At 36.8% G+C, this 18,441-nt stretch overlaps 1 protein-coding gene across 1 annotated transcript in view; it reads right to left on the bottom strand.

Annotated features, from left to right (window-relative positions):
- Positions 1 to 18,441, bottom strand: part of MYCBP2 (MYC binding protein 2) — a 284,541-nt gene that overhangs the window by 235,465 nt on the left and 30,635 nt on the right. Inside the window, exons 2-4 of the mRNA XM_004711247.4 lie at positions 15,358 to 15,433; positions 12,263 to 12,478; positions 2,839 to 2,992 (exon numbers count right to left, since the gene is read on the bottom strand). Of these exons, the coding sequence (XP_004711304.1) occupies positions 2,839 to 2,992; positions 12,263 to 12,478; positions 15,358 to 15,433 (446 nt within the window). The remainder of the gene's footprint in view (positions 1 to 2,838; positions 2,993 to 12,262; positions 12,479 to 15,357; positions 15,434 to 18,441) is intronic.

Here is an 18,441-nt window from a genome sequence, read left to right as displayed (position 1 = left end):
TAGTATGTACAACAGTTGACACAAGACATCCGAGTGGTGGAAGATCCAGAAGGGAAGAAATGATGAGCATGTGACTCAAAATAAGAAATATGGAATGTAGGTTTTAGTGGATATTTTAAGACCCCAATTTGTCAACTGACAAAACAAAGAATAACTATTAAAATAGATCCAAATAAAATAAATCTTCAGTAAAATGTTATCAAGCTAAGTAGTCTATCCCAACATAAATTGATCACTGTAACTACTGTAGCAGTAACTAATAGGTCTCTGCTTAATACATAATAGTTTTTATTCGGTGACAGCATTTAATAACATTTATGGGAGCTGGGTGGTTATTTCTGCAAAGCCCCAGCTTATCTTAATAGTTCGAATAAGAATAATTTCTTTAATCATTTTACTGGGGACTCATACAACTCATCACAATCCATACATACATCAATTGTGTCAAGCACATTTGTACATTCATTGCCCTCATCAATCTCAAAACATTTGCTCTCCACCCAAGCCCTTGACACTGGCTCCTCATTTTTCCTCTCCCTCCCCACTCCCCCCCCCCACTAACCCTTGATAATTTATAAATTACTATTTTGTCATATCTTACGCTGATGTCTCCCTTCACCGACTTTTCTGCTGTCCATCCCCCAGGGAGGAGGTTATATGTAGATCCTTGTAATCGGTTCCCCCTTTCCACCCCAAGAATAATTATTATTACTGCCCCACCAACTAGAAGAAAACAACAACAAAAAAGATCTTACATAAAAGCTAAATCACTATATGTGAAATCACCCAATAAGACAAAAAACTATCACCAGACCTACTGATTCAGAAACATCACGGGTGGGGCCCAAATGACGCTATTACGTGCTGATGTTAAGAATCAAAGTGCTAGTGCTTCTGAAGATTTTCTTCCACCAGAAACTCTCAACTCACTGCTATCTCTCGAATCAATGCTGACTCACAGCATCCCTATAGTGACCCTATACCAGAAGTATCTGGAAAACCTGAGACTCTGGAGGCCCAAGGTTAATATCAAAAAAGGGCAATTAAAAAATTGTTGTTTCGTGGATGAAGGGAGACGTCGGACAGGGTAAGATATGACAAAATAATAATAATTTATAAATTATCAAGGATTCATGAGGGAGGGAGGGGGAAAATGAGGAGCTGATACCAAAGGCTCAAGTAGAAAGAAAATGTTTTGAGAATGATGATGGCAACAAATGTACAAATGTGCTTGAAACAGTGGATGTATGTATGGATTGTGATAATAAGAGTTGTAAGAGCCCCCAATAAAATGATTTTTTTAAATTTGTTGTTTCCTTTATATTTCTATTCTTTAACAAGGTTAAAGCAAACATGCCTATATTGTTTGTAGATTATGTGCTGAGTCTGGTGGTACTGCTGGTTAGGCTTAGAGTTTGTAACTTCAGGATCAACAATTCAAACCCATCAGCGGCCTTCCAGGTGGAAAATAAGTTTGTCTGCTCCCAAAACCCCAGAAGGGACTTGAAGGTGATGAGTTTGGTTTGGGTATCAAACTTAGATCATTTGCATGAAAGGCAAGCTGTCTTAAAATTCAAAGTCTTCTTAAAATGCAAATCTAGCAATGATCTTTTATTTTTTTTAAAAGCAAATCTGTTTACTTAATGGAAGTTGCTACTAATTTACAGACTTTATCTATAACCCAATTAAGATATTTTGATTTATGAAGAACACAAAAGAATTGTTTAACTGTCCTGTTTTTAATAGCATTTGTCTCATTTTTTTTTTAACTAAGTATCCAGAGTATTATGTAAAGTTATAGAAATTGAATGCTAACTCTTTGGAGCAAAATGTGAAAACGAACGAATAAAGCTAATAATAACTGTAAGAACTGAGGGAGACAGTGGATGGTGTAAGATATGAAAATAACAGTAATTTATCAAGGGTTCATGAGGTGTGCATGGTGTGAGAGGGAGGGGCAAAAAGAGGAGCTAATACCAAGGGCTCAAGTAGAAAGAAAACGTCTTGAAAATTATGATGGTAACATATGTACAGGGTGCTTGATACATTGATGTTTGGATTGTTATAAGAGCTCTAAAAGGCCCCAATAAAATGATTTATTAAAAAAAAAAAAGAGGGTTCTCTGAGTTCCAAAGATTTAAGTCCCCTTACCCATCACCAGGATAATCAAGAAATGTCTGAGCATGAACTATAACTGTGCGTGTGTTAAAAAGATATATAACAAAATAGAGCCAATTCACTAACTTCTACATGTATACTTCAATGACACTAATCATGTCCCCCGGGTTGTGTGCAGCCTTCACCACTTTCCTTTTCTACATGAATCCACTGCCATCAACAGCAACTTAGTGAACCCCACCCCACCCATGCCTCCGCCCAAACCCTCCTTTCCCCCACCCCTGGGAACCACTAATAAGCTATGGTCTCAAAACATGTGCCTATTGCAAAGACATGGGATCATGTACTATTTGTCCTTTTGTGACTGACTGCTTTCACAGCGCATATTTTCAAAATGCATCCATATTGTAGCGTGCGTCAGCACTTCATTTTTCTTTATGGCCGAGTGATATTCCATTATATGAATAGACGACATTTTGCTTATCTATCATTTGCTGATGGGCACCGTCTGGCTATTGTAAACAGTGCTGTAATGAGCACTGGGGTGTGTGTTGAACTATCACTCCGAATACATTCATTCAGTGAAATCCTGTTAGCAAACACTTCCAAATTAATACCTGTAATCATTTAATTGCCAAAATTACTTAAAGACTGCTGCCATACTGTCTTAAGAGAAGTCGTTTCGTTTTAAACCCTCATGCAATGAGTCTGGACTCTTACCTAGGACCTCTGGGGGCTCCGACTGCAGGCCTTCTGGCTGCTGACCCTGAAGCACATTAAGCAGGGCTTGGAGACTCCTGAGACACAGGGATGGATGAGAAAACCGAGTCTCCTTGATCAGTTCAAACACCTCGCAAAGTCCCACCTCAATGATCTATTAAGATGGGGGAAAGGGGCAGAGGACACTTTGTAACACGCACGTTTAGAATACTTTCCAGTCATTTCCACAGCAAATGACAAACCAACATTTGTAATAGTAGAGAGGCAAGAACAAAAACAAAACATATAAAAAGCATGCTTAACCTCAAGATTAGGACAACTTTTATCTAATTATATGAAAGGTTATAACAGTGCCAATGCTAAAAAAAAAAGTTGCTTAGGCATAATAAAATCTTAATAAACTGTCATGAAAACTATAACTGTGAACCAGATATTAGATTGCATTCACTTAGAGGAAATAAATTGTATTCATTTGCAAACTTCATTTGGCTGTGCTCAAGTAAAATCTAATACTCTTTGGCAAAGCATATGTTGTCATGACCAAAAATAAAGAGCGTATCACCTATGAGGAGCTTTGGAAAGTTATAGAAAAATGGAATTGGAAGATAATGGGGCAGCAGGGGGAAGGAGCACGGGGGCCAATTGATTGCACGGCTCATTTTGGGGGTCATTCAACAAGGAGGAGAGGGAATGCTCTAGGATGTGGTGGTGATTGTACAATTGCCCCTTGATATGACTGAACTACACATTTGTATGATATGTAAATCATGTTCCAATAAAACTGTTGGGGGGGGTGTAACAAGATAATGGAATTTTTGCATGAACTTTTTGAAGCCCTCTGTATATAGTAAAAAGGTTAAAAAAGGAGCTGTTCATTGTATATTGGTACAATTGCACTATTATTTATAGATATATCTTCTATTTTAGTAAGATTACCACAAAAAGAATTGAAAACTATCACTGGTACTTTTATCCTAATTATCTGATCACTACTCATCAAGATCCACAGAAATCTCACAGATCAGGGAGCAACCCAGTCAGACTCATTTCTATTGAGTCAATTCTGACAACTCTATAAATGGTTTCCCAGGAGCAGGTACGAAAAAGATCTATCTGTACCTCAAGACTGAATAAGTAAAATGAAGTAATAAACAAAAAACCATGAAATGCTCTTTTGCAGCAATGTCAACATTTTGAGAATCAGAAGTGCAAGATTGCTTCGGAAACAGCAACACTGCCATCAAGTCCACTTGGGTTCATCACCACCTCACTGGGGTATTAGAGACGGCCTCATCTTTCTAGGGGCGCAGCTGGTGAGCTTGAACCACCAGCCTTGCTGTTTGCAGCCCAACACCTAACCTACAGGTTCTCTTTAGGAGTGTTAATATAACTGTCTGAAGTAACAAATAATTAAAATAAGATTCATGAGTAGAAATGCATCAGATGATTAATTCAAGTGGAATTAATGGGAAAAGCTTCTCTCTGCAAGGGTTTGCTTAATCATTTGTACTTAAATATTTCCTAAGCACTTATTTGTACAAGTCACTATACAGTATATGAAGGAATTTTATTGAAACTTGGTGTTTAAGAGTTATAATCCAATAGAGAACAATGAATCATGTATACATTTGTACCCTGGTAAAGCCTTTGTTTTATCACACATTATATAATAGACAATTTTTGTTTCTATTTTCCCAGCTAAATTATGGTCTCTCTATAAACAAAAAACATGTCTTAGATAGTTTACAATCAATCTAGCCTAGTTCCTGGAACATGATAAGTATATAATAAATATTTGTTTATTCATTTGTAGGTTAAAAACCATGGCAACTCAAAAATCTATTTTCCACAGAAGAGTTAAATGAGTTGCAGGCAAGTAAGTTTGCAGTATTCTAATATTTATCTGCAAGACTGAATATAACTAACATAAAATTGAAGAGTCAAAATAACTAGCATGATTCTCTTTAGAAAACTGATCTAAGATGATTACAGATGTGCTCATATAGAATTTCAATTGATTACATGCACTATATGATTATATTTTCTCATTTGATATAATTTCTTTTCCCTGAATGGACTAGAAAATAAAAAATATTACCCAAGATTTCCATCTCTTTAAACATACCATATATACTCGAGTATAAGCCAATCCAAATATCAATGGAGGCACCTAATTTTACCACAAAAACTGCATTAAAAATGTGCTGAAAAACTCGGCCTATCCACAAGTATATATGGTACTCACAAGAAACAGAAATACAGGTTAAAAACCTCCTAAGTTAAAAACGTTGGGCTCTATTCTCAGGTCAATGGAAAACTACTATATGCTAAGAACCGATTGCATTTTTTTTTTAAATCAAGACAAACTTGGATTAACTTTCTATTACATGTCTGTACAGGGTCTAGTTTGAAGCATTAAGAAAGATAAGACATCAGTTTAAAAAGAGCACCTCTCAAAACAACATGAATTTGGCTAAAACTGAAGAACATACATTGTATTTATGAAACTTGCATGGAAGACTGGTAAAAGCACGGATGCTTTATGAAAAGTTAATGGGAAATTACCTAAACAAACCAATGACTTCAAAATAGCCTTTCAAGAAGGTGTGAGATAATGTTGGAGACACAGCCCACAGTAGCGGAGCATTCACATCAATTTACAAAGAACAAATTAGGTCCTGTCCTCTTCTAATGGAGAGGACTGACAATGACCAGCAGGAACAATGCCAACAAAATATACATCTCAGTTGGTTCGGTTTACACCATTCTGATTGAAACATTAAAGTTCCGCAAACTTCCCAGTTGATGGATGCCAAAAATGTTGCACTCAAACCAGCTACTGAGGAAAACCAATTTTTCAATGGAAATTTTAAACAAATGAGATTAAGATCTTGAAGCATTTCTTAGAAGAGTTGGTGAAAACTGGCTTTACCAGCATAATCCCAAAACCCAAGGTTATCAAGATGCAAAAGCAGGCCAGGCAAGAGCAAAGGTCAAAGCAACAGGTTTTTGGGTGCTCAAGACATTTTGCTTACTGACTTTCTCCAGTGTCCATTCCCACCACAATAATGCTTATTCCTGTTATCGCAAGAGGGCGATTTTGTGAAAGTTTTGATGGGAAATCATTAGCAATCCACTTTACAGTCCTACTTTGGCTCTTTCAGTTATCATTTTGTTTCCAAACTTTAAAAAATCTTTAAAGGACACCCATTTTTCTTCAGTTAACTGAAGAGCTATTAACTAGAGAACTACAGTAGTTAACTGAGGAACTGAGGAACAGTTAACAGTTAACTGTTAACTACTGTAAAAGAGATAGCAATGACATGGTGAAATTTCCTGGACTCTCAGGTCTTTAGGTATGGATTGCTTACAAACCTGTCTTCACCTTGATGGAATTTATTTTGAGAAATAAGTTTATGTTTAAAAGACATTTTATTTAGTAGTGCCATCTTTCCCAATGACTTTTTGAAGTATAGGAAATATGTATATTTCCTATAGTAATACAGAAAGTGTTAAGTCTTTTTTTTTCTCGCAAGTGTTAAATCTTGCCAGAATAGTAAAACTGCTTTCTAAATATCCCTGAGTATCCCTCTGATAAGTTTAAGATACCTCTGATAAGTTTAAGATATAACAACAAATGTATGATAATAGGCAACTCTGGTAGGCTTCCTAGGCCAGAGTATCAACTGCTCGTGGGTCATATACATAAGACCTAATCAACATGATTATGACAGTGAATTTCCCACTTCCTTTTCTATACCGGCTCATTGAAATTTTTTTGGTTATTGTTGTTAACTTTTACCTTCTAGTAAGGGGGAAATAAATTCACTCCCAGAACAGTAGAGTGTTTTCAATATACAGTAAAGTAAAAATCAAGCTCAGGTTTTACAATCATTAAATAAATATTGATATTTATCTGTGAATTATAAAAATAGAAAACAATTATGTCTCTGTATGAGGTTTGTCTAAGTACAATATTTTGCCACATACGCACACAACTGTGCATGTATGCATGTGTAGATACACATGTATGCATATAAATTGGAAACTGAACTGTAAACTTTGAAGCCTATTTTAGAGTCACTACAAACACACTCCAACTCTCTTCCTTTATAACAATAGTGCAAAAAGAGAAAAAATACACTGCAAATGCAGTATGAACTACCTGCATAGAAATAAATATTTCCTTTAATTTATGAATATGGAAAAATAGATAAAACAAAGAAAAACAGTAGTTTTGGGGGGACATAGGATGTAAGAAATGATTTTCCTCTTTATAAAAAGTTTTTAATATACATATTATCTAACATACAAAAGATATGCAGTGCTTTGATAATTTAAAATATACCTAATAAATGACTTTCAAACAGGACAGTAATTACATATTAGAAAAAACATTAAGTTTCAATTCATTCAATAATAAGATAACTAACTATCCAACATAATGTCTTCTTCCCCTTCTCTTCAGAATATACCCATAAATTTACTGAAGCTTACATTTACAAGGTGTCCTGGTAACATACTGAGTTATGCGTTGGGCTGCTAACCAGAAGGTAAGCTGTTTGACTCCACGAATTACTCCCAGGAAAAAGATGAAGCTTTCTACTCCATTAAGATTTATAGCCTTGGAAACCCAAAGGAGTTGTCCTACAGGGTGTCACTATGAGTTGGAATAGACTCAGTAGCAGAGGGTTTGGGCTTTTGCTTTTTATTACTTCTGAATAATTAGTACTATACGCTCTCCCCACCCACATGTAGTATAGTAGTGGCTTGTATATTACTGGCATGCTGGAAGCTATACCATCAGTTTCTCAGATACCAGCAGGGTCACCCAGGCTGAGCAAGTTTCAGTAGAACTTCCAGACTATGAAGAAAGAAGAGGTGGTCCACTTTTGAGATCTTAGTCACCAAAACCTTATGGACAGCAGCAAACCAGTATCTGATATATTTCTGGAATATGAGCCAGTCAGGTTGGAAGGAATTCAAAATATACTGCCACCTCACAGCTAGAGATAGCAGGATAGAATTTTGAAACATCAACGATTTCTTCATAGCGAATACAATTTTTTAACAACATACATGATGACTATGCACAAGGTCTTCAACAGAAAATTTCAAAGGACAGTTTGAGAAGACAAAATAAATTACTGAAATGAAACCTGCAAAGACTAGGCATTAAAAAGTCAAATGGGAAGAAAACACTCAACTTTTCTCGGGTAGAAATATCTGGAGAAAAATTCAAACCTACAGTTGCAATGCTGAAGGAATGTATGGGCCAAATATTGAATGATGCAGAAACATCCAAAGAAGGTGGAAGGAATACACAGTCAATATACCAAAAATGACTGGTCCACATCCAACCATGTTATGAGGTAGCATATGTCCAAGAACTGATGCTACTGAAGGAAGAAGCCCGTACTACACAGAAGACATTTGTGAAAAACAAAGGTTCTATGACAGAATACTAATTGAAATTATTTCAAAAGACTAATTAATATAGCATTGGAAGCACTCATTAGTCTACAGCAAGAAATCTGGGTGACAGCGAACTGACCAGCAGACTGGAAGATATCTATATTTGTGTCCACTCCAAAGAAAGATGATCTAACCAAATGCTGAAATTATCAAGCGGTATCATTAATATCACTTGCAAGTAAAGTTTTTCTAACGAAAAATCAAAAAGTGGTTGCAGTAGTTGGTAGGCAATAAGCTGTCAGAAGTGCAAGTCAGATTCAGAAGAGGACATAGAACAAGAGCTATTCGTGCCAGTATCAGATGAATCATATAACAAGGGAAATCAGTGCCAGCAAAGAATACCAGAAATATGTTCACTTGTATTTGGTTTCTTGGTTTGAAGGGCTAAGGTCATGGCTTCATAAGACATTCCAGTTAATTGGCATAATTTGTTGTTAATACTTCCCTTCTACCTCATACCTGAAACCCTGGTCACACATTGGACTGCTAACCAGGTTAGTAGTTAAAAACAACCAGAAGCTCTTCAGGGGAAAAATAAGGTTTTCCACTCTCATAAAGAATTATAATTTTGGGAAAGGAAAAGGAAATAGAGGAAAGTATTAGGCAGCAAAGGGAATTTATAGAGGTCTAAATATAAGCATGTACATATATCAGTATATTTATATATAACAATAGGGAAATAGATCTATGTACATATATTTATATGCTAAGTATGAATGTAGCAGACGAACATTGGGCAAGTACTCCCTCAAAGCAAGAACACTTTGTTCTAATAACCTGACATTCCGTAATGCTCACCTCCCAACATGATCACTGAAGACAAAAGCGGGTACATAAGCAAATGTGGTGAAAAAAGATGATGGTGCCCGGCTATCAAAAGATACAGCATCTGGGTTCTTAAAGCGGCCATCTAGCTGAGAAGCAACAAAGTCCACATGGAAGAAGCATATCAGCCTGTGTGATCATGAGGTATCGATAGGCATCAGGCATCAACGACCCAGAACAAAAAATCATATCAATGTGAATGAGGGGGAGTGCAGAGTGGACACCCAAAGCCCATCTGTAGACATTGGACAGAAGGGTCACAAGGAAGAGATGAGCCAGTCAGGGTGCCGTATAGCGCCAATGAAACACAACTTTCTTCTAGTTCTTTAATGTGTCCTACCCCCACTACCATAACCCCAATTCTACCTTACAAATTCGGCTAGACCAGAGCATGTACACGGTACAGATAAGAGCTAGAAACACAGGGAATCCAGGACAGATAAAGCCCTCAGGACCAATAATGAGAGTAGCAATATCAGGAGGGTAAGGGAAATGGGAAACCAATTACAAAGATCGACATATAACCCCCTCCCAGGGAGACTGACAACAGAAAAGTGGGTGAAGGGAGACATCAGTCAGTGTAAGACATGACAAAATAATATATCACGGCTTCGTGAGGAAGGGGAAAAAATGAGGAACTGATACCAAGGGCTCAAGTAGAAAGAAAATGTTTTGAAAATGATGACAACATATGTACAAATGTGTTTGACACAGTGGATGTATGTATGGATTGTGATAAGAGCTGTACGAGCCCCCAATAAAATGATTTTTTTTTTAAAAGACCAAAAAAAAAAAAAAAGAACTATAATCTTGGAAAGCCAGAGGCAGTTCTACCATGTCCTACAGGGTCGCTATGAGTCTGACCTGACTTCATGGCACAGGACTGGGCAGGTGTTTCAGTCTGTTGCTCACAGAGTAATGATGGAGTCAGAACTGACTCTATGACACTAACAACAAGGTAGGGGTAAGAAAGCCTCTTTAAAAATGATCAGTGGTTATTACGCCATAGAACATGTCCAAAAAAGTCATATTTGATTTACCTTCTAAACATACAGAAGGGAAACAAATAAATTTTGTTTGTGAGGAGATGAACAGGCAAAGCCACACATGCAGAAACGAGGGAGGAACAAGAGAGAAGGAAACAGATAAAATGTCAAAGGCATTTGGTGTAGCAATAGCAGTACAAAAAGGGTCGAACAGAAAAGAAAATACAGCATTTCTCACCTGGCCTCAAATCCCCATCACCTGAAACCTCACAGCCCGACAGCTTTCTGTGAGCCAGTCTTTCACGTCTGCAGACAGCTGTCCAAAGCCTCACCTCAAAAAGTTATTCCCAGAAGCCCATGCCCAACCCAGGGCTCCACCCTTGCTTCTTTCTCTCCCTCCAAGTCTTTCATCACATGATCTCACTCCAAAAGTTTTCTTTCTTTGGCTGTAAGGCATTTCTTAGTAAATGTAAGAATTCCTGGGAAAGTAACTCAAGTGTGTCTGTGCATATTCACTTAACATGGGTAACTGCCATTGTCATTCATTTATTGAACGCTTACAACGTGCCACAAACTATTCTCTCAAGCACTTGACATCCCTTAACTCATTTGGTCTGCAATAATTTGTGACGTAAATATCATTCACATTTTACAGATGAAAAAGTCAAGGTACAGAGAGATCAACTAGCTCTCTTAGATCATACAGCAAGATTTGTTTTGTTGTGTGAGTATCTGAACCAAGACAATGCATGAGTGCTTGGCTGCTAGGATTACAATCAAGAAAACCAGATGGGGCCTTTCTACTCTGTTACACGGGGTTGCTGAGTCAGAGTTGACCCAACAGCACAGAACAGGACACAAACCCAGGCAGTCTGATTCCATAACCCACTTTTTTAATCACTGTTTTGCCTTCCAATGGGAATGTGATGAAAAACAAGCTTACTTGCTTACTTACAAACTTATTCATTTGTGCTATTTGATTTTCTTTTAATTTCCTTTATTGTAAACTCTGCTAATGATGTCGTGAAATACTTTCTGAAGAATCACTCATTACTTCCTCAATACTCATTTATACTGATTGTTTAAAACAAATCAAGAACCCATTTTCTTGATTATGTAGTATCGTTTCATTAGAACCACAGTTCATTGCTCAAACATCTATATTATCTGTCTGATAGATTTATGGGGGCTTCAGTTTTCCCTCCCAACACTGAACTGAAGCAGTCTGGTTACTGCAGGACAGCGTGACCTACCCACACCTTTCAACTTTACATCCTAGCATACCTTTTTTTTTCTTTTCCTTTTTTCCCCTACTTTTTCTTAAGCACCCCATTCCTTTCCTCCAAGTCCACATGCGGAGCCAAAAACCCACTGCCATAAAGTCAATTCCAACTCACAGAAAGCCCATATAGGATTTCTGAAACTGATGTTCAATCTTTTTATTGTGAATTAGGTGAAGGTTTACTGAGCAGATCATCAGCTTTACATTCCAGTTCATACACTTTTTGTTTCATCCACTGCAATCCCCTAAATGTACCATTCATTGCTTATCCCACTTCCTCCCTGTGTTTCCGGTTCCCATTCCTCCCTTTTTCCTAACCTTCTTTACTCCGTACTCAGATAAATGATGTATTTTGGACATGAAATGGTGGATTATGCTAACATGGGGGTAAGTTCAGTTCCACACCTAACGGATGACTAAGGGCCAAAGTCAACCTGCTTTGAAGGCTCCCTCATGACAGGGCAGTACACCCCAGCTTCCTATAGCTCTCGGCTTATGACAGTTTGTACTTAATGGCAGCTCACAGCTCAGAGCTCCAATTCCATTTGCAGTGGCCCAGGACCTGCATGCCAGCATATCCACTCTACTGCCTTTGTACACTATTCAAGTCCCATCACCAACTCCAACCCTCGGGCCTCACAGCCCAGAATGTGCTGTCCAAGGACTCAACATGGAGTGTTGCCATTACTTACTTTGAAGGTGCTCTGATTATAAAGTTGCATCATCCCAGTTTTCCTGGTGTATATTTCAAGCCTAGTTTTACCCATGGCTCCATTATTTTGAAAGAAAGCAAGGTATTTTCAATATACACAGGCACTCCTGTGTGTTTGCATCTAAACAGAAGTCAGTGGCTTACCTTTGGCAGCTTGATCGGGGGCTCTTTAGATTCCTCCTCCTCATCACTATCTGACTCCCCGCTCTGCACAGAGTTCTTAGAGGCAACTGCCAATGAAGTTTCCTTTTTCTGCCATTCCAGAACACAATGCCGAACATTGCAGTATATATTGAAAGCGGAAGGATTGCTATGCAATTTAATATCTGGTATGATGACCGTGTTCTCCAAGTTTTCTGACTAGAATAGAAAAGACAGTACTTCAATTTTAGATTATTTTCTGGCATTATCAATTCCTACTTAAACAAAATATTAAAGATTAGATAAGTTGACTTGTAAAGTCACATAAATAACTGTGTAAAGACTGAACCTAAGTCCATGATTCAATCTAACATATCCTTTCTACGGCTGTGTGCCACTGAGTCTACTTTAAGTCAGAGGAGCACTAGAAGACAGAGCACAACTGTCTGATAGTTTCCTAAGCCAAGGTAGCATAATGGTTATGCATTGGGCTGCTACCCCATGGTCAGATGTTCAAGAACCACCAGCTGCTCCTTGGGAGAAAGACAGGGCTGTCAACTCCCAAAAAGAGTTTCAATCTCAGAAACCTATATGAGGCAGTTCTACCCCGACCTATGGGGCTGCTGAGAGTCAGAATCAACTCAATGGCAGTGAGTGAGTGAGTGAGTAACATTTACCAGAGCAGATTGTCAGATCTATCCTCTGGTGGAATGACAAGTGAGTTCAAACTGCCAGAAGGTCAGTTAGCAGCTAAGCACTTAACCATTGCACCACTAGGGCACTTTGCCTATACATCAGCAATTTTAGATTAATATGGTAGCAACCAACTAGGGGGGAAAAAGCCTTTTTAACAAATGATGCAAAATCAACTGGAATTAATGTAGAAAAGACCAGCATTGGCCCTTACTTCACAATACAAAACCTAACTTAAAATGGTTAAGAGCTAAATTAAAAGCTAAAACTAAAATCTCTGAAATAATTGTGACCTTGAAGTACAGGGTAAAAAATATAGGGCATAAAATGCTTGAATCAAAATAATTAATTGAATTTTATACAAAATATAATTTGTTTTTGGAAAGCAATATGAAGATACAAAATAATGGAAGAAATTATGTACAATACTGCTGACAAAGATCTTAAATCTAGAGGATACAAAGAGCTTTTACCACCTCAATAGGGCTAAGAACTCAATTATAAAAAGGAAGGAGTAAGATCTGAATAGATACTTCACAAAATAAAGAAAAACACACAGGAATGGCCAAAAGACACAGGAAAAGATGTTCACATCATTAGTCATTAAAGAAAGGGAAGCTAACACTATAGTGAGATACCTGTACATATTAAGGATGGCTAAAATTTAAAAAGCTAAAATGGAATTTTCACACACAGTTGGCAAAATACAAAATGAAGCAACCATTTTAGAAAACGTTTTCTATTTTCTAAATTCTTAAACATACATCCACTGTACCACCTTTTCCTTACACCTACTACTTCTCGACAGGTACCACGATCGGCCCTTGGTCAACCCTGGCCAATGTGGCTCAGGAATAAATGGTCTTTCTCTCAGTGCCAATGATTGTGCTAATTGATATATGTCTGGAGCAATGGGGTATGCCTAGTAGCTGGTCATATTGCTTTGTGCAAACATCAAGACCGAAGTGTGCAACTTGTTTCATTTGCCATAGCTGGATGCATCAAAAATGCCATGTGACACCTACTCCACCACCTTCCCAAAAATCCAATCCAAACTAGCTGCTGTCCATTCAAGCCCTGGTAGCCCATAGATTAGTCCTCCCTTATTAACATAAAACAGCTGTTGTCAATTTGGTATCATACTAGACAGTTTTAAATGATCATATGCTTAAGTCAGATCTTTTTTTTTTAACGTGTGAAGCTATAACACTGTTCAGTTTCAAGAAGATATTGTCCATTTAAGGTTTAAAGATTATTTCAGTGCAACAGTTTCAGGGATTCATCCATCCTCCATAGCTCCAGAAAGTCTAGACCCCATGAAAATTTGAATTCTGTTTTCTACTTTCCCCACTTTGATAAGGATGCTTCTATGGAATCTTTGATCAAAATGGTCTGTAATGGTAGCAGCCACCATTCACCAGTGTTTTGATGAATGATGGGTAGGTACTTTCCACCAGATTTTCACTGTCATTTTCTGTCTGTAATTTTTTCCCATCCCTATGGGTGGACAGGAGCATAGAACTTCCTATTCCACCATCTGTTTGTGGGTTTTTTAATAATTCAAATATTCTATATTGTGCTTTCTTTGGCACAGCAACCCACAGACAGAAGAAACTCAGAACATTATGGAGATACCAACAGTCTCACAAATTCACTTGGTTTGTTAGGTCACGGGACCAAATGAGGAACCCAAATCCAAGTCCCAATTCAAAAGCAATTTTCTCTCAGTTTCTACAAGATGTAGTGAAAATGAAACAGATGTAAAGAAACAAATACATGGTCCCAAAGGACTAAATATAACAACACAAATAAATAAAAAATAATATTCAGCACCTAGATATTCATTTCCAGGCTACTGGTCAAGTAACATCCCAAAGTAACGATCTACCGGACTTAAAACCCAAATACTTAAGATTTTAAAAAATAATAATGAAAAAACTTTGGGGAAAAAAAAGAAGAAACTTTAAACACTGGGCTAAAACAGGGGGTGTGTGTGTGTGTGTGTGTGTGTGTGTGTGCGCGCGCGTGTTGTATATTTACTTATCTTTCTTTTTTAAGTATGCCTCTAGCGTTTAGCAAACTGATAGGCACTTTTTCTGTATCCAATGTAATTTCAGAATCACTTATTAATTCATACCTTCATTTGCACACAAAAAATATAAAACCTAAAAAATGTCCACTTCATTCATTTTGGGTTTTGCATTTCTTAATAAGGTTCATTACCCCAACACAGATTCACTATTCTAAAGTCAAAATTTACTTACATGCCTTCTAGCCGACACTGTACTTCAGTATACAGAAAGAGAATAGTTTGCTAATTTTACACACGTTCTTAAAGCTTAGTATTTCGATCATATGACTGTAGCAAAAAGCCCTTATTTCCTATAAACTATCAGCAGCTTTACCTTGCTTCTTGTCTTCACTTTTGATTTGCTCTTCTGTTTTCTTTTCAATTTCTTCTTATTTAATATTTTCTTATTCCTAAAAAAATAAAAATAATCATGAATGTTCATATTAGAATATACACATCAATTAAAAACACATTTCCAGAGTAGACACTTAAATGCTATAAAACAATACACTCTTGGGGTATAGCTAAGACATTAACATTGAAGAGAGCGCCGGGCAAGGTAAGAGATGCACATTCAATCACATTATGCAAATACATTTACACAAGTAATAAATAAAAGACATCATATGAAGAAACCATGTTTTCAATTTTATTCAACCAGCACATATGAGTTGTATTTACTTCCTGAGGGGAGTGGAAGGGAATGAGGCTGCTCTTTGTGGTGGTAAGAGCTACGGTGCAAGAAGGCTGACGAGTACATTTCTCATCAAATTAATACAAGGAAACCTCCATTCCGCACACTTTACATGCACATACTCCTTTACCGCAAAACCCTAAAGCAGAATTGTGTTCTAAGGAAAGTTGAAGTCCCTGAATGACTTGGAGAGAAGGGAACGCGGGTTGTGTGGGAGTGGGGGTGGTAAATATGTAGTAAAGAGTAAGAATACAGTGGGAGAAGTAAGTAATCAGGAAAACATTTTATTTTATTTTCATTTTATATTATTTTTATGTTTACCAGGTTGAGACGCACATCGATGATACTTAAAAAACTCCTAACTCACTGCTATCAAGTGGATTCAAATTTGCAGTGACCTTACAGGACACAATATTGTGGATTTCCAAGACTACAACTCTTTACGGGAGTAGAAGGCCTCATCCTTCTCCTGAGGAGCAGCTAGTGGTTTCAAACTGCTGACCTTGTAGTTAGCAGCCCAGTTTGTAACCATTAGCTGTTACCAGGGCTTCTTGATAGGTACTAGGAATACAAAATAAAAATGACAGTTCTTGTTCAGGGACTTAACTGGACAGCACCGATTAATGATGCATCAAGGCTATAATAGAGCAATAAAGACAAAAGGTAATGTGGTCCCAGAATAAAGTGGCAGTAATAAAAAAATAAATTAAATAAGCAGAAGAGATAAGGTTACGTCCTTAAGACTGACAGCTATTTGATAAAAACAGTATTAAGAGAATATTTTAAGTAAAGGTCACATGAAAGTCAGGGTATCATTCACAAAAATACAAATGTCAGAAGAAGGAACTGGCTTAGAAAAGGGGAAAAGCGAGTTCCATTTTGAAGATGTTTTGAGTTCAAGATGCTAAAATGTCAACAAAATAGACACGGGCAACAAACACATGAAGATTTTGTCCTTGACACTTCCTTCAACTTCAGTCTTCACACCAAAGTGATCACTGATTCCTTTTAACTGTGTTTTATGAAAAGTTCTTGTATCTGTCCACACCCCCTCCCTAGGTTGCTATGCTAACGGTCTGCGGCTGATAGCACTGCTGACCATATTAACACCACTCAATGGGATCGAACAACAGAAGTGGATATGAAAGGATATACTGAATAGTGTAAGATATGGCAAAAAAAAGAGAAAATTTTAGGGGGAAAAGACTAAGGACTCTAGGGGGTATGGTGGAAGAGGGAAGTGACAAAGGAGCTGACAGCAGGGAGTCAAAGAAAGAAAATGTTTTGAAACCAACTGTGGTAGCAACTGTACAATACTGCTTGATGTGCTTGAAACTGTGACACATTGTATTTGTAAGAGCTCCCGATAAAATGATTAAAATATATGTATGTACTGCTTGCTAAAAATTGACCCTTCTCACAATTTTTAAAACAGAATTCAATACCAATCTTCAGAGAAACAAACTGTAAATCCTAATTCCTACAACCAACTCATCAATAACTTAAATGTTCGTAATTTCAAAGCAATCATTTTGCCTCTTTAATTGACTTCTTTAAAGTTCAATTAGCTTTACATGCATTCCTGAAACACTTCTTCATACCCATGTTGGCATTTGGTTGCTTCTAACAGATTTAAAGACTCTGGAGCATTGATTCCTGAATATACACTAATTTAAAAACCAGCTTTCCCAAAATTTCTACAAGGTCATTGTAGTATCATTTTGTTGGTTTTACTTATTTTAGACGTGAAAATATGTCAAAAAAAAAGATCTGGTAGTTAGATGAGAAAAGCACATGAAGAAAATATATTTTCAAGATAGAAAATTTAAATGCTATTTATTTATTACAACATCATTTCATATCAACTTGAAAACTAAGTTTAAATACAGCTTTTCGTGTACCTAACGATGAACAGATATGATACAGGAAAAACTGTTGAAAACCATCCTATACATGAACGATGAACTTAAAATTTCTAGTGATTTAGGATTTTACATGCAGAATCAATAGAAGCTTAATGAGAAGAGTTTTGAGGCTTGGTCTTGATTTGTTGGAATTGGTCTTGATTTGGAAAAATTCATAGTATTCTCTCAAAAAGAACCTCATATCCATGAGATTTCAAAGGAACCAAAGTCGATAACAACAGATAAAGAAACAGACCTTAAATATCTAATTTAAAATATTTACTCAAAAAGTTCCAAAGAAGGAACTTCCTTAATGGCTGGACAAAATGAGACATTTCTGGAATTTAAGAACAAGTGAAAATTTTCAGTGGTTCAGTGATATAGACCATTCACCTATCAGCTTAATACTAACTTCCTAACCAAAAAACTGCTCAAAATTTAACTTCAAAATCTTTCTCAGACTGACTCTTATGCTTAATTTATAAAATTGAGAGGTGAAGGAGATTACTTACAATGTTCCCTTTAACTATAAAATGCAAAAAAAAAAAATCAAACCACTGAGTCAATGCCGCTGACTCATAGGGACCCTATAGGCTTCGGTCCTGTTTTAAATTTCACACCATAATGGGAATTTTCTTAAAAACCACATTTATGGTCTAAGCAGGTAAAGGCAAACTTTTTGTTTTGTTTTGTTTTATTTTATTTTATTTTTATTTTTTTATTTTTTAACATTTTATTAGGGGCTCATACAACTGTTATCCCAATCCATACACACATCAATTGTGTAAAGCGCATTTGTACATCGTTTCTCAAAACATTT

This window comes from Echinops telfairi, unplaced genomic scaffold (assembly GCF_000313985.2).
Source record: "Echinops telfairi isolate 266 unplaced genomic scaffold, ASM31398v2 ScPeMD7_11;HRSCAF=52, whole genome shotgun sequence".
Classification (NCBI taxonomy): Eukaryota; Metazoa; Chordata; class Mammalia; order Afrosoricida; family Tenrecidae; genus Echinops; species Echinops telfairi.
The sequence above is the reverse complement of the archived record's forward strand: the minus strand, read 5'-3'. Positions and strand labels throughout refer to the sequence as shown.